Source organism: Pholcus phalangioides, unplaced genomic scaffold, assembly GCF_987345545.1.
Source record: "Pholcus phalangioides strain wild (caught in Gottingen) unplaced genomic scaffold, Ppha-v1.0 ptg000024l_1, whole genome shotgun sequence".
Lineage (NCBI taxonomy): Eukaryota > Metazoa > Arthropoda > Arachnida > Araneae > Pholcidae > Pholcus > Pholcus phalangioides.
Genome location: NW_028301616.1, coordinates 14,211,710 through 14,226,570, shown reverse-complemented (window position 1 = coordinate 14,226,570; position 14,861 = coordinate 14,211,710). Strand labels below are relative to the sequence as shown.

The window sequence follows — 14,861 nt, the reverse complement described above, 5'->3', positions numbered from 1 at the left end:
ATTATACAGACCCGCAAGAAAAAAAGCGGCAACACAACGGTAAGTTGTTCATAATTTGTTTCGCGTTATCATTGGTAGCATATCCGGCCCAGGAAAATCATACCGCGTAAATTAGCTCAGAAATAAAATTGTAAAATTCTGAAGAAAAAAAAGTAATAAGAAAAAAATGAGGATTTTTTTTTCTCACACTCTACCTGCCGTAAAATAATGAACAACTCGCACAAACTTTTGTGACGACCATGGCCCCACATCCTGCCGCAAGACCACCCCCCCGCCCCCCCACAGGTCTGTCATCCCAACTGTTGAGAAGTGTGCCATGATAACGACAGAATACCTTATCGAATTTGTTTTTGGGAGATATATATACCTCTTTTTATTTTAATTAGTGTTATCTTATAAGTTTTTATTTCAACAAAATTTGGAGAACAGTGGAAAAAAAATTTCCAGGAAAATTCTTCACAACGAATTTACAATCTCGCGTTTGAGGAAAAAACGCACGTGTTCGGAACACGTAATGAAGGGGCGGGTAAAATTACAACCAATAGAGATAAAGGATGCGGAGTGATATTAAAAATTGGTACAGCGGTTTATTTACATCAGGACCCAAGTTAGAGTGAACAGACTATACATACGCACTCAGACTGTCAGGTACACTTCCGGCACAACTCGCTAGGTAGTAAATTGCCCATGGCGATAGACCTGAGTTGTGCTCGACTTGAGAAAAAAAAGAAGATCTCTTAGAAACCTCACAAACTCTAGTTTTTTTTAGGTTTGAAGCATTTTCTTTCGTAATCGATTATCCATCATAACTCGAAACGGTTCGAGATAGGACAGGGTTGGTAAGGTGTTTCCATGTTTCAATTGTGCTCGTCTATCATCCCTTTCATTTAGCAGAACATGTCACGTTCCCTGTATAATACATTGGCATATAAACTTCGAAATGCCGTAGACAAGAAGTAAAGACAGGCCTTGTAGAGAGAGAGAGCAAACAAAAAGAAAATGTTCAATTCTACGATTGATTAAAAGAAACTGGAAGTCCTATTTAATAAAATACAAATCTAGCAAGACCGGGGCTAAAAGGGGACGAGCAATTAAGGTTGCGTGTCGTGTGTGACAATCTTGTAGAGACGAAAAATTTTAGCGGGCGGGGTTGTTTTCCTTTGGAGGGGGGGGGGGGAGGCAGTGTAAATATTCAGAGCCGTAACTAGCGGGGAGCAGGTGGATCTGGTGCTGGACCAGAGGACGCACTGATATTATCGGGCAACTTGTCTGCAATGAGGCTATTTGGATCACGTAATACTTCCCTCTTTCTCTGAAGGATTTGAAGGACATACAAAGTATTCAAGGTAACCAACATGGCGACTTCCTCACCGGCTCAGGAGAGAAACCCTCGGCATCTTTCTATGCCTGGTGAGCCCTCCACCGTAGCCAGGCCCTGCCAGGCCGTCTACTCTTCTCGACTTGAATTTTAATCCACTACTCTAATACTACTAAACCCATACATGTGCCTCGTCCATATTCCTCCACGGAATCTCTAACGAATTGGTATATGTTGGAATGTGCGTGTACTTGTAGTGAAACCTGACGTAACGGTTGTTCCTGTGTAAATGCTTGTTATGCGTAGCGCTGCCATCTGCCACCAGTTTTTTCTAACTGTGAGTGAAGTGTAATGATAAAATAATTGTATCATAGTAGGCCTGTTGCTCTCTGTGGCGAGACTTTTCAATGGAGAGATCGGTTCGCATTTGCGCCTCGAAGGTGGGAATCACAGGAAACCAACTACAACCGACCACCACTGCGGCGACGGAGTTCGAACCCGGACACAAGCGGTGTGAGTCCGTCACTATGACCACTCGACCAGGGCCGCAACTAGGGGGGTGCAGGAAGGTCTCGTGCCCCGGGCGCTAGACCAGAGGGGGTGCAAATTTTATTCTTAAACCTTTCCTTCAACATTACAAGGGGGCGCCAAAATGCGCACTTGCCCCGGGCGAACAAGCATCTACTTGCGGCCCTGCACTCGACCACCGCAGTGGCGCATTTCAATCCACAACAATTTGCATTAATGCTTTATTTCCCGCTATTTCCTTGTCGAAATTTCAGCAATATCTGGCAACTTTGTTTGTTTTTGGCGACAATTGGCAATGTCCCGTATTTGAAATATCAACCTTTCGGAAAATAATATGGTCAGTTTGCTCATTTAGAAATTATTGAGAGGCGATAGGACGCGCGCGCAAGCGATTGTCCAAAAAATCCTTTGACGGCGCGAGATTCTTCCATTCCTTCTGTTTTGGAATAAAGTTGCCGCGGCAATTTTCGTGTCCTCGTTGCAGCCGTCGAATTGGTGCTGGGGTTTCGTTTGAAAAACTCGAAGAAAACATGGCTTCAACATCCCAGTAAGGCCTTTGTTTCCCCTCCTTTCAAACATTTACGTTTCAATATATAGTGGGTATTTACACGGAATATTAATTAGTTTCGATTATTATATAAGTTTCGGTTGCGGTATCATGAAGAGTTTCGTTTATTATAAGAAAAAACAAAGTATAAATTATGATATCTCGTTGTTAATCTCTTGTTACTCGAATCCGTAGAAATTTCCATTTTTGGGATGAATAAAAATTAATATTTCGGCCCGGGGCAGTGCCCAGTTGTCCCAGCCTAGTTACGGGCCTGAGTTTCCACTTTAAACTGATGTAGAAAAGAGTAATATGATCCTGTTACACCCGTAGCTTCTACCGCCCCCCCCAAGGGGCGTTAACACCCACGTTGGGAATCTGGCTTTAAATCAATGGTTCACGACCCCTGCCCGCTGGCTAAATGCGGCCTCGCCAAGGGATTCCACCGGGCCCGCCAAAAGTTTTCCGGTAGAGAATTATATTGAAACACAAAACACGATAAATGCATAGGCTGACTATATTTCCTTCTTGAAAATATTCTCGATCCGTACGTGTTATCACTAATCAGTGCTGTCTTAACGCATGGGGCCACCCGGTCACGGCCCAGGGGCCTCGAGGGAAGAGCGGGGGCTTCACAAAAATATCTGGTTGTGAAATTTGAGAGAATAAGCATGCAAATTTGCCTGGTAGAGCCTCAGAAAAATCACTTTGCCCGAGGACCCATGGTGCTCTTAAAACGGCCCTGTCACCAATTATCGCCAAAAGAAAAAAAAAAAAAAGGATTCAAATGTAACTTTTTTCGAGTTGCCAATTATAGCCAAAATAATTTTCAAACGTAAGTAGTCTCGCCAAATACAGCCCAAACAATTGTCAAATGCGAGTAGAGTTGCCAACTACGGATAAAAGAAACTGTCAGAGGTAGGTGTAATTGTCAATCACAGCCAGAAAAAAAGTCATACGCAGGTAAAGGTGCAGGTCGCCCTGTACAGATAGGCCTACAGATTGCTCTACATATACAAATTTGTGGCCCGCGAGTTTCAGAATTACCGCATATCTGACCCGCGGACTCAAACGGTTGTGTGCACCCCTGCAGCAGGCCCGTCATTTGGGGCCCGCCCCCGGCTTTAAAAATACAATGGAAATGGGCAAATATGATAAAATATGCATACATGCATATGAGTATATGTTCTTTGCTGCCCCCTAAAAAAAAGATAAGAGAACTTATCTAAAGATGAAAAAAGATTTCATTAATACTGGGAAAAAATTTCCTTCATTAATTAAAAAAAATTATTTCCTTTCTAATTCTTATTTCTTTCATCAATTCTGGATTTGTTTCCTTTATTAATGTTGGAATTATTTCTTTCATTGATTCTGAAATTATATCTCATTAATTCTTAAATTATATCTCATTAATTCTTAAATTACCTTTCATTAATTCTTAAATTACCTTTCATTAATTCTTAAATTACCTTTCATTAATTCTTAAATTACCTTTCATTAATTCTGGAATTATCTTTCATTAATTCCAGAATTTTTCTTTCATTAATTTTGGAATTATCTTTTTTCCTTAATTCTGGAATTATCTTTCATTTATTTTCTAATGATCCTCCATTAATGGTGAAATTACCTCTTTCATTGATTTTGAAATTATCTCTTTCATCGATTTTGCAATTATCTCTTTCATTGATTTTGGAATTATCTGTCATTAATTCTAGAATTTTTCTTTCATTAATCTTGGAATTATCTCTCCATAATTCTGGAATTATCGATTTTTCATTAATTCTGGATTCATCTCTTTCATTGATTTTGGAATTATCTTTCATTGATTTTGGAATTATCTTTCATTAATTTTGGAATTATCTTTCATTGATTTTGGAATTATCTTTCATTAATTTTGGAATTATCTTTCATTAATTTTGGAATTATCTTTCATTGATTTTGGAATTATCTTTCATTAATGTTGGAATTATTTCTTTCTTTTGTTGTGTTAAACTCCTATTTATGCCATTAGAAAATAACGGGGATTGTGTGTGTTTTCACCTAGTCACGTGATCTTTCGACGAATGATGTTGGGACCGTTCTCAGCACTGCCAAGGCGGGGACCGCTGACGTCATACTCCCTCCAGTAATATAAGCTCGCGCGATGATCGTTATTCTAAAACTCGATTAAAGGGTTGACTACATGTGCACGTTGTAATCCTTATTAAACCTCGATTTTCCCCTGCATGCTGGGCATGGACTAGATCCTAACATTCAAAAAGCTGGTGTTCCTCTAGCTGGGCATGCCGGCAAATGCAGGGGGGAAACACGGTAACACATGGGAAGAAGTTATTACACTCCTAAAGAGTTCGGGGGAAAAACATTATTTATTCCTTGAACAGAAACCATGCGTTGTGCTCGCAACAAATTCGGCTGTCGCCCAAATATTATAGATTTGTCAAGATCCGTGTTTAAAACATTTGTCGAACATTTGTTGAACGTGTCAATTGTGTTACAATTTACTACCCCCGGGGGTAAGCTATTCCATTTATTAACAACCCCATGGGAGAAAAATTCCCTGCGACACCCATAACCTCGCATTGTACCTTACCAATCGATACTGGTGTTCCCTTGTAAAAGCAGTCGGTTGGCGGTGTACTAAAAGTTCATGGTCCATCCTATCCATCCCGTTGAAAATTTTTAACACTTCGATCGTATCTCCCCGATACCTGCGTTCTTCCAATGTAAACATATTCGAAAAATGAACTCAAGCCCCGTGCACCAATGAGGAAACGCGTAGCTCTTCTCTGCACCCCTTCAACCAAGTCTATATCCCTCCGTAGGTATGGTCTCCAAAATCTTACAGCATACTCCAGTCCAGGACGAAAAAATGAAACCGAGCATTGTATTCGATTTTTTGATCACCGCTGAACAATGTTCAGAAAACCTAAGCCGCTCGACAATGAGAATTCCCAAATCGGTGACCCTAGTTGCATCCGGGATAGTGACACCATTCAACAACATAAGAGAACCGTGGGTTGTTCGAACCAAAATGAGCGACCATGTACTTGTCAACGCTAAACGTCATGCTCCAATCCTGCTTAAGTCGGTCTGGAGCAGGGGTGACCAATAACTAGCCGTGTTCGAAAGGTTTAAATTGCTAGATATAAGTATCAGCCTCCTCCCCCACACTTCTCTTCTCCATGCTCAGTTTTTATTTTAAGAAATTTCTACACGATTTCTTCGATTTGCAATTATCAATTTGAATCAAAAAAATTTTGGAATTTTCTATGAAAAAATTTTCTCAAATTTTGAATCATGTTTCAGAGCGTGGACATCAAAGGTTTGCTGTCCCTATCACCCGGACGCTCCTCTGATAGAAGACCACACCGCCGGTGATACGATATGTCCAGAGTGTGGTCTAGTAGTCGGTGACCGGTAAGATAGACCTCCCTTTCTTAAAATCTTACAAAACTCAGTTTCAATTTGAGAATTTACATAGTCTCCGAGTCAACTTCAAGCCGCGAATGTGAGCCGGTCTCAAGTTTTTGAAATGTGTTTACTAAATTGATATTTGAGTAGTTGCAGTACTGCAGTAGTGTGTGTACACTTATTGTTCATACCATACCAGCAGTTGCAGTACTGTAGTAGTCCCATCCTCCGGGAACGCTTCGATATCTCAATGAGATGGGAAGCGGGGTGTGTTTGGTTTTCAAAGGTCAAAGTAGTGTGTGTGTTTTCTGCTTCTCCTGAAAAAATTGAAGCAAACTGACTAACTGAAGCGAGGTTTTCATATATGTTGTGATTGATGCTTACAGCAGAACTTGACTCATCCCAGGTTCAGTTATGTAACTAAAAAAATTGGTATTGGCACCTAAAATTTTCATTAGCAGTTTCCCAATTGTAATTTGAAGATAAATATCAAGATAACACAAAATTTTTTGGGATTTATTACAGCATGCCTGCTGTCACTTTTAACAGCAATCTGCTGTTAAAAAAAGAATTTTTATTATTCAGAAATTTAAAAAAAATGATGTGTCTACACACACAAAAGTTTAGGCTGCTGCCCGGGTGTACCGCACCCCGTACACCTTCACTTAAGCCTCCCCTGAAGCCCCGTTTACATGTGCAAGATTGGGGGGGAGGGTTGCTTTGGTGATTATTACTTGATAACTTCTTTTTCTCATGGCGAAAAAAGATCCGCCAAAATAGTTCCATCTTTGTTGCGGAATAATATTGTTTGACTCCGACCACCTCTCCCATAATCCTTTGTGCCGCGAAAACTACTGTAAGCTCCTTCGTCAGCCATCTTGAACCAACCACTTCCGTTCAACCCACGTAACTAGTGATGACTCCCGGAAAGAAGGGTGGGGGGAATACCTGCATAAACTAAACGCCGTATAAACGGGTTGTAGCGAAAATCCCTGTTAACTACTCGGGATATTTTATTGCACATGTAAACGGGGCTTGAAATCATTATGTATCTGTCCGAATATCATTTGGCTCTCAATTTGGTTGTTTCACCGAACGAAAGACAACACTTTTATGAAAAGAAAATCGTGACAACCTGAAAACGTGAAATATGTGTGTTTCTAAGCCACCTGCGACAGGCAGTGTGAGATTGAAACTGGTTCGTGAATTTTAAGTCGAGTTTAACGTACGTCTTGCTATTGCAGAGTCATCGACGTCAGTTCAGAATGGAGGACCTTCAGTAATGACCACGCAAGGGAAGATCCATCTCGTGTTGGTGCAGCAGAAGTAAGATATCATTTTTGCATTCGTATTGTAGTTATTAGTGCAGGAGTCAATAACCTAACTTAGGTGGCGAGCCACTCAATGACTCTTTTGTTACTTTCAAATGTTATTTGATGCAAGTTATTTCGTCACTGTGTTCATCTAAAAAATTACTTTCGTGTTTCGTCTTTTAACAGAATGATAACCATTCAGTTTCATGATTGCACTAACGTATAATTAGCCCTCGCATGTCGAAAATGACTACTACTACTTCACCTCACACCAACTCTGGTCATACCACCATACTGCAAATTACTACTGATCGTGTTGGGTCAAAATCTTTCTCTCTAGGGAAAGCTATGTTACACTTTTGTCCTAGTCTTGAGAGCAGAGAGCGTTTCCGGTAAGAACATATTGAGGTACCATCTAACGGTGATCGCCTCAGGTTTGGCAGGGAAAGAATGTGTTCATTCCCATTCTCATCCATTTTCTTTCCCCGGGATCGAGCCCGCGGACATGGTGGTAGACGAGCATCTTACCCACTGCACTAATCGTGCTCCTGTAGAAAATGACGGGTGTAGAACAAGAACTATTTACTGGATCACCATTGCATAGCTGCCGTGTGTCCCAGATTTTCTGAGTGAATTCCTGTGAGCATCGATTCTATCTTTCTGTGTGACTCCAGAAAAAAATTTTAAATCTCCAGAATTTTCACTGTGATTGCAAAAAATCCTTACTTTTCTCATATTTTTGGAGGCCAAAATTATGTAACATCGGTTATACAATTTTTGTTCTCTGATCTTTTATGCATTGTTCCCAGCGATATCTAAAATCGGGGGAAAATGAAAAATGTTCAGGGGAAATGTAAAATATTTAGCAAAAGTCACAGGGAAAAGTTCTGTGAAGGGGAAAAAGAATCGAAATTTGGAAGGTTAAGATTTTGAATTTTATTTCTGTCTTCCGCAGTTTTGGCCAGAAAAATGGTCAAGCACATATTGCTGGGGACCCTTAGGGCAGGGGTTGTTAACCTTTTTTAGCCGCGACCCAAAATCACCAACACTACCAACTTCGCGACCCATGGCTCTATTGCGGTTATAGATATTGCTTAACAAACATTACTTATCAACAAAATTTTGTTATAAAAATAAATTTGGAATATCATTTTGCAAGTGATCGTCAAAGAGCCAACGTTGAATATAGCTGTCCGTTATTAAGAATCCCTGTATTTGGGACACACTCATGGTAAGGGGCCGTTCAAGTATTACGTCATCATCGATGGGGGGGGGGGAGGGTTTCTGATTTTCTGATTTTTGATGAGAAGGAGGGGGAGGGGGGTTTGGGATAATGCTTACGTCATCATCCACCCTTTATGAAAATATGAGTTAGGATTCAGAGGGGCAGAGCGAATGACGAAATTTTGCTGACGGGGGGGGGGGTCAAAAATGGCTAAAAATGTGCTTACGTAATACTTGGATGGCCCCTAATAATAGTTGTACTAACAGTCAGGTAACGTTCAAACTTCCTACATGCCTGAATATCTTTGTCTCAGCAGGATTTTTTTTCCGTCACAATCTTGGCGTGCGTGTTTAGTAATGACAAATAATTCAACATTTTGTTTGATAATGACTGGTGACTACTACTACTACTACTACTTAACCGTACATGCAATTCGTACACTCTGCCGAATTCAACCAATGAATTATATTAATGATGACTGGTGATTACTACTACTACTTTAACCGTACATACATCTCGTACACATTCCTCTGCGGAATTTCTGATACGCGCCAGAATGTGCGTGTAGTGAACCTAACGTGAAGTTTGTTTCTGTGTAATGCTTGTTATGTGTAGTGCTTCCGTCTGCCATCAATTTTTCCAATGAGTGAAGTATGATGACCGGTGACTGCAGGGCTTTCTTTCAAACCGAGCACAACTCAGGTCTATCACCACCTATGGGCGATTTACTACTTAGTGAGTTGCGCCGGAAGTGTAACTGTGTGTGTACCTAACAGTCTGAATGCGTATGTAGTGTTGTGTTTGATTTTTCAGTGCCGCCATCTACATTTCAGAAGTGAAGTGAGTGATGTGTTATGATGTGTTATGAGTGATGAGTGATGTGTGAATTACATTTGTGCTGTTTGTCGGTCTGTTGCTCTCTCGGCTCTGCTACTTGAGGAGGAGGAGGGAAGACTTTTCTGGTGCTCGACCGGGGGGGGGGGGGTGTCTAATTCACTCTTTAACCAGTCACCTGGCCAAGTAATTTCTCTGTAAAATGTTGTGCTAATCAGCAGTAAAGCAACTTTAGGAGAATCCCCAAAGAAGAATGTTTTGTATTGTTCTGCAACGGCCCTCAGGTGACTGAAAATGTTCTTCTGTGAAAATTCCCATAGTAACATCCCATAAACTCCACACAAAACAGAATGTTCTTTTTCATTTTTTCCCCCTTAAAATTCTTAATGAGAATGTTTTGCGACGTACGTCACAGTTTTCGGTACATTCTGTTTTGAAGGAGTAGAAGCATTCTGAAAGTAGTGCAGCCCTTATCGTTTGGAAAAGATCTGACAACTAGATCTGTGATTTAGTTAGAATTATTATCTAGAACTACAGTCGAACCCCGAGTTAACGGATCAGATAAAACCGGCATTTTTATTTGTTAAATCGAAGAAAAATGTAAATGTTTGTAGTAGAGATCTGCGCAAACATTCCTGAAGGGACTCGTGAAAAAAATTGTTAAACCGAGGAATTCGTCAAATCGGAGTTCGTTATATCGGGATCCGACTGTGTTTTCCATGACTCCAAGACAGGCAGCAGTACATCAAAGAAGCGACATGCAACTGACCACTGCGTTTTAAGGCTTCCTTTACGCGCTGACTGATCAATATTTTGTTATACTTATATATTTCATGTTCCCTTTCGTTGCGTTATGGCATTAGTGTTTATACTGAGGGTTTCCCGAGACTGTGATTTCCATCCTTCGGGGCGATTTAAAATCTCATAAGTGATGAGAATCTGTTGGATATAACTGGTTGTTCAGGTTGTCGTGTATCTGGTTCATGGTTTTGAAAGGATATTTTTTTACCTTTAAAAAAAGTTGTTGCTGTTTTTTGCAGTTTCTGACACTTGTTCCATTATTTTACAGAATCCCCTGCTGGAGGGCTGCGATCTGTCAACTCTTATTGGACCATGCACAGGCAATGCGAGTTTTGATGAGTCTGGTGTTCCTAAATACAACAGCTGGAGAATGGTAATTGAGATTTATTTTGTACATTTTTGCCATTTCATTGTAATATTCGCTTTCGTCTCGATCGCATACAATGCCTATATTAGAGGTGCTGACACTCAGGGAAAGAATTGAGAGGTCCCCCCCCCCCCCCCACAAGGGTGGGAACTGACAGAGCCCCGAGATAATTACCTTTTTTTGTATTTTCATGCTATAATTCACTATGAAAGGACCTGAAAAGTTTGACTTGAGGGGCCCCAACCAAAGATCCCAGCCTAGGGGCCCTGCTACAGGATGTAGTTTGATTTAACGATGCTTTTGCTTTGGGGTTTCTCTGTGAATATATAGAGAATCATGGCGACTTTCTCTCTCGATCTTTTTATATATAACTTTTGTTTTTATTTGCTAACAACTTCATAGAAACGTACGTATAATTCTATATCACTCTCCCCTAGATGAGCAGTTCGGACAGAGCTCTTTCGAGTGCATTCCAGGAAATCAACAACATGGCCGACCGGATTAACATTGCCCAGTCTATAGTAGTATGTAATTTTTCTCGTACACATTGCTATCTTCCCCCTTTCAGAGTAAAATTCAGAGGGTATTCAAAAAAGCAAATGAGTTTTTATTCTTTGAAATATATTAAACCAGAATGTTACATTTTTATAATAGATATATATCCCCCTTATGCAAGACACGTGAATGTGCAAATTTTAATTCTTTGTGTTCATCCGCTGGTTGGATAACTTATTTTGCTGTCCCAAGTTTTGCCAGAAACGTGTATGTGTGTGTGGGTCATTTCCAAACAAAAATACGTTACAGTTTTTTAGAGAAATTTCAAAAATTAAATTTCAAAATAAAAATGGTCCCAAATTGCAGCCACAATCACTTGGAGTTTAAAAAATTTCATGAATGTTATCCACTTTTATTTCGAAATTATTTTTCATTTTTTTGGCTTTATTACTGAAAGACGTGGATTTTGCCCACTGTTTGTGAAATTAAATATTATCTAATACTTCATAGATTATCGAGAGAAGCTTTCAGAAGTTTGAGGAACGTCTTGAGGGCCTTACCAGATCATTCCCGGAATGCAGTCGGCAATAGCTAACTTGTCAAATGCTGTGCCCCAGATACGCGAACATATCTGGGGCAAACAATGTGAATCGTTGCCAGAGCCTGCCGCTACTGTTTCATGGTTGGTCTTACTGCAAGAGGCTTCGATTTCTAGTTTTGCACTCACTGAAATGGCGTAGCATATCTGAAGATGTGCTACATACTAGTCCATCAGATGGTTTATCTACCATCGAGAACCTTTCTTCGAGATCTTGGAAAGACGAGATAACCTGTTAGGCATCGCTTCCAAATAAGAATACCAACGGCCAGAAGAGATTGCTTTTTCCGCAGATACAGAATGCCGTGTGGCGAGAATATGGAACATTCTGCCATCAGAACTTGAATGCGTCTCCTACGCAAGATTTGCTTCCGTTATTGAGGATTTCGACACATCTCCTTCTGTAAAGTGCTTTCCCCTTCTGACCAGGGTTGTCAAATTTGCTCCCCCGGGTAGACATTCATTTGCATCCCTCCACCCCGGGCTGGGTTTTTTAGGGGAAATTTTTTTTTTTTTCAGGGAAAATTGTTTGTTTTCGAAGAAAATGTGTTTTTGGAAAAAAAGAAGCATGTGTGACTTTGGCGCCTAAAGGTTTGGGTTCGAGTAAAACAAAAAGGATTTAATGGTTCTGGTTACACAGCTAAAGATTTTATTTCCGACTGATATGGACACTCTTGGATACATTTTCTACAGGGTGTAAAAAATTTGGAGAAAATAAATTCACGCACCATCTTGATTTCTCAGAATTTTCGTTATCCAAATTCATTTCTTTCACCACAACCAATCTTCTTGTTACGGTTCTGCATGCAAATGCAACTCAAGGTTCAGATACAATTACGCAGAAGTGGGTGCGTGTTCGTGTGTGTGAACAATTATTCCCTTATTGTATTGTCAATTTTATTAATCAAATAAATACGTAGTTCAACATGCACCAAAAATCTATATTTAGATATAATACAAGATATACACGTAAAAGGTGTACATATATCATTAAGTTTGATATTTTGAGGTTGTGAAAAAGGAAATTCAATTTTCCCCATTTTACCCAAAAAAACCCGGGTTTTTTTTTACAACCCTGCTTCTATTATTTCTGATTATTTTTTCACTATTATTATTCACTATTTTATTATTTATTATTTCTTTTCCAGTGTAAGTGCATTTCATGCTTTCTGGGGATATTGTAAATAAATGCTGTGTTTTGCAATTTTTTTTGTCGTGTTCAGAAATTGAATGTTTTGTGCCTTTTTTTCCTCTCATCCTAATGTATAAAGGTAAGACCTTTTTCTGGATATTATGCCGAGGTGAACTCGGAAAGAAAAGTCTACTGGTCTCCTCCGGGAATTGAACCCGTCCTCTTGCAAACCGGGCAAACACGCTATCAGTATACACCACAGGAGACACCAGCTTACGGGGGGGGGCATTTGCTGAAGTTGAGGAAGGCTACTGAGCATCTACTTCAGCGCACCGTGCCACAGTGCGTAAATAAGGAAGGATTAGTCGTGTGGTTTATATGGACAGTGCTTTCGACCGGTTTGCAAGAGAACTGGGCTTGGAAACCAGTAGATTTTCCTTCCGAGTTCACCTCGGCATAATATCCAGAAAAAAAGCCTTTCCTTAATACATGCTTTGTAGTGCAATTCTTCAATTTTTCTCGCTCTGCTAATTCAAATCTTGAATGCATGATCAAAGAATACAAAAATTCTTCGCTGTATGTGTGTGTGTGTGTCTACTGATTTTTCTAGTTATATCATCTAATCTATGAGAACGAATATGCTTTGTATGAAACATTTGCAATGAACCACGATCAACGGTAGAAATGCGAACTATCTCTAACGTGTTGGGAATTATCTAACTTATCTTGGAACTATCTCCAAGTTTGTAAAACACAAGGATCGTAAAATGCAGAGAGCAGACAAGATTCAAATCAGCCAGCTCAAGTCTGGACTACGAGTCCAGACATTTGAGAATTTTCCCGGAATTTGTGAATCGAAGTTCCAGGCATACTGGTCTCCCTCATTGTTTCCCGGCATCATGCCAACTAAAGCGGGGGAGCATGGGCTTCTGAGATTATAGTGTGATTTTGCAGGAAAAAACGTAAAAACTCCCCTCCAGAAGGAAATTTTTTTTGAGCCCCCCTCTCGAGAAAATTCTGCGTACGCCTATGCGGGGGAGTATTGTATTATTGAAGTTTTTGCTTCTGTTTTATTATTTAAGTAGTTAACATTACATGTGTGTAAAAGTTATGGTATTATATATGTATGGAATCAATGGATATTTCTGTGAGACGTAAAAAAAGTAATTCCATAAAATATTTATTTCCCTTTATTCTTATCTCTTTCCAGCACAAAGCACACGCGTTGTTTAGAGACGTGCATATCAGCCATAGTTTGAAAGGACGTAGTCATGAAGCCATTGCGGCAGCTTGCCTCTATTTGGCATGTCGCCAGGATGGTGTGCCTCGAACTTTCAAAGGTAAATTATATATTTCCGCTTTTCTAAAGTTTCAGTAAAATTATCTTGTCCGGGAACAATGCTATTTAAATATGCAGGGATGGGAAGGTTCTTCCGAAGTGGAAAAACCGGAAAAAAGAAATAGGAAGAAACTGGAGTAAGAATCACTGGATTTTTTTTTTCTTTTGGGAATGGAGCGCACGGTTTTTAAAAGAAAATCACAAATTTCGTAATAGTTCCTTGCCACTTGTTGCTGTTCAGAATTTAATCGTTCATCCTAATATTCGAGATGGATAATGCCTGCAAACAAATGGCAATGAAGAAAAACCTCTTCATATATTTTAATTTTACAACTTCAAAATAAGGTGTCATGCCAAGCGTAAAAACCCCATCTATTTGTGACAGGAATCAGCACTATTTGCCCAATCTTTGCGTAGCTGATGGATTGAGTGCAATAGAAATATGTTGTTGTTGCATAAACGGGTCAAAGATTTAGTAATGAAAAATTTACATTTCTATATGTAAAAATTTTTTGTGGTAAATTTTGTGCCTACGTTCAAGTTTGCTTCTGTCATGGAAATGGTCACTCACAATGATTAAAAATGAGCATGATCAAAACGTTTTTACGCATTTGAATTTGTTGTTAAAAACGATGCCTCCCCAGCAGTTTTTGTCTTTTGTCCTATTGCATAGGGAGAGTCTGTGAATTATAACACTAGTCTTGTAGTGATTCCTAAAATACTTTTGCTCTTTTATTGCACAAGTCACGCGGTATTGTTTATGATTAAATATTGTCTAGTACAGTAAAAGTCAGCTGTAATGACAGTTCACAATCAGAGGGAAAATTTTTGTGACAGACTTCTTGTTCTAAACAAATTTTAGTTTTTTTGCACTGTATAAACAAACATATAAATGAAAAAAAAAACAAAAACAAACTGGATAAATTACTTTTCTATTTCCGTTTATTTTGAAC

The 14,861-nt window shown here is 39.6% G+C and overlaps 1 protein-coding gene across 1 annotated transcript in view; it reads left to right on the top strand.

The window, feature by feature from the left end:
• LOC149068792 (transcription initiation factor IIB-like) overlaps positions 1 to 14,861 on the top strand; it is a 34,992-nt gene that overhangs the window by 7,478 nt on the left and 12,653 nt on the right. Inside the window, exons 2-6 of the mRNA XM_089251222.1 lie at positions 5,700 to 5,810; positions 7,049 to 7,130; positions 10,246 to 10,350; positions 10,782 to 10,868; positions 13,780 to 13,909. Of these exons, the coding sequence (XP_089107348.1) occupies positions 5,700 to 5,810; positions 7,049 to 7,130; positions 10,246 to 10,350; positions 10,782 to 10,868; positions 13,780 to 13,909 (515 nt within the window). The remainder of the gene's footprint in view (positions 1 to 5,699; positions 5,811 to 7,048; positions 7,131 to 10,245; positions 10,351 to 10,781; positions 10,869 to 13,779; positions 13,910 to 14,861) is intronic.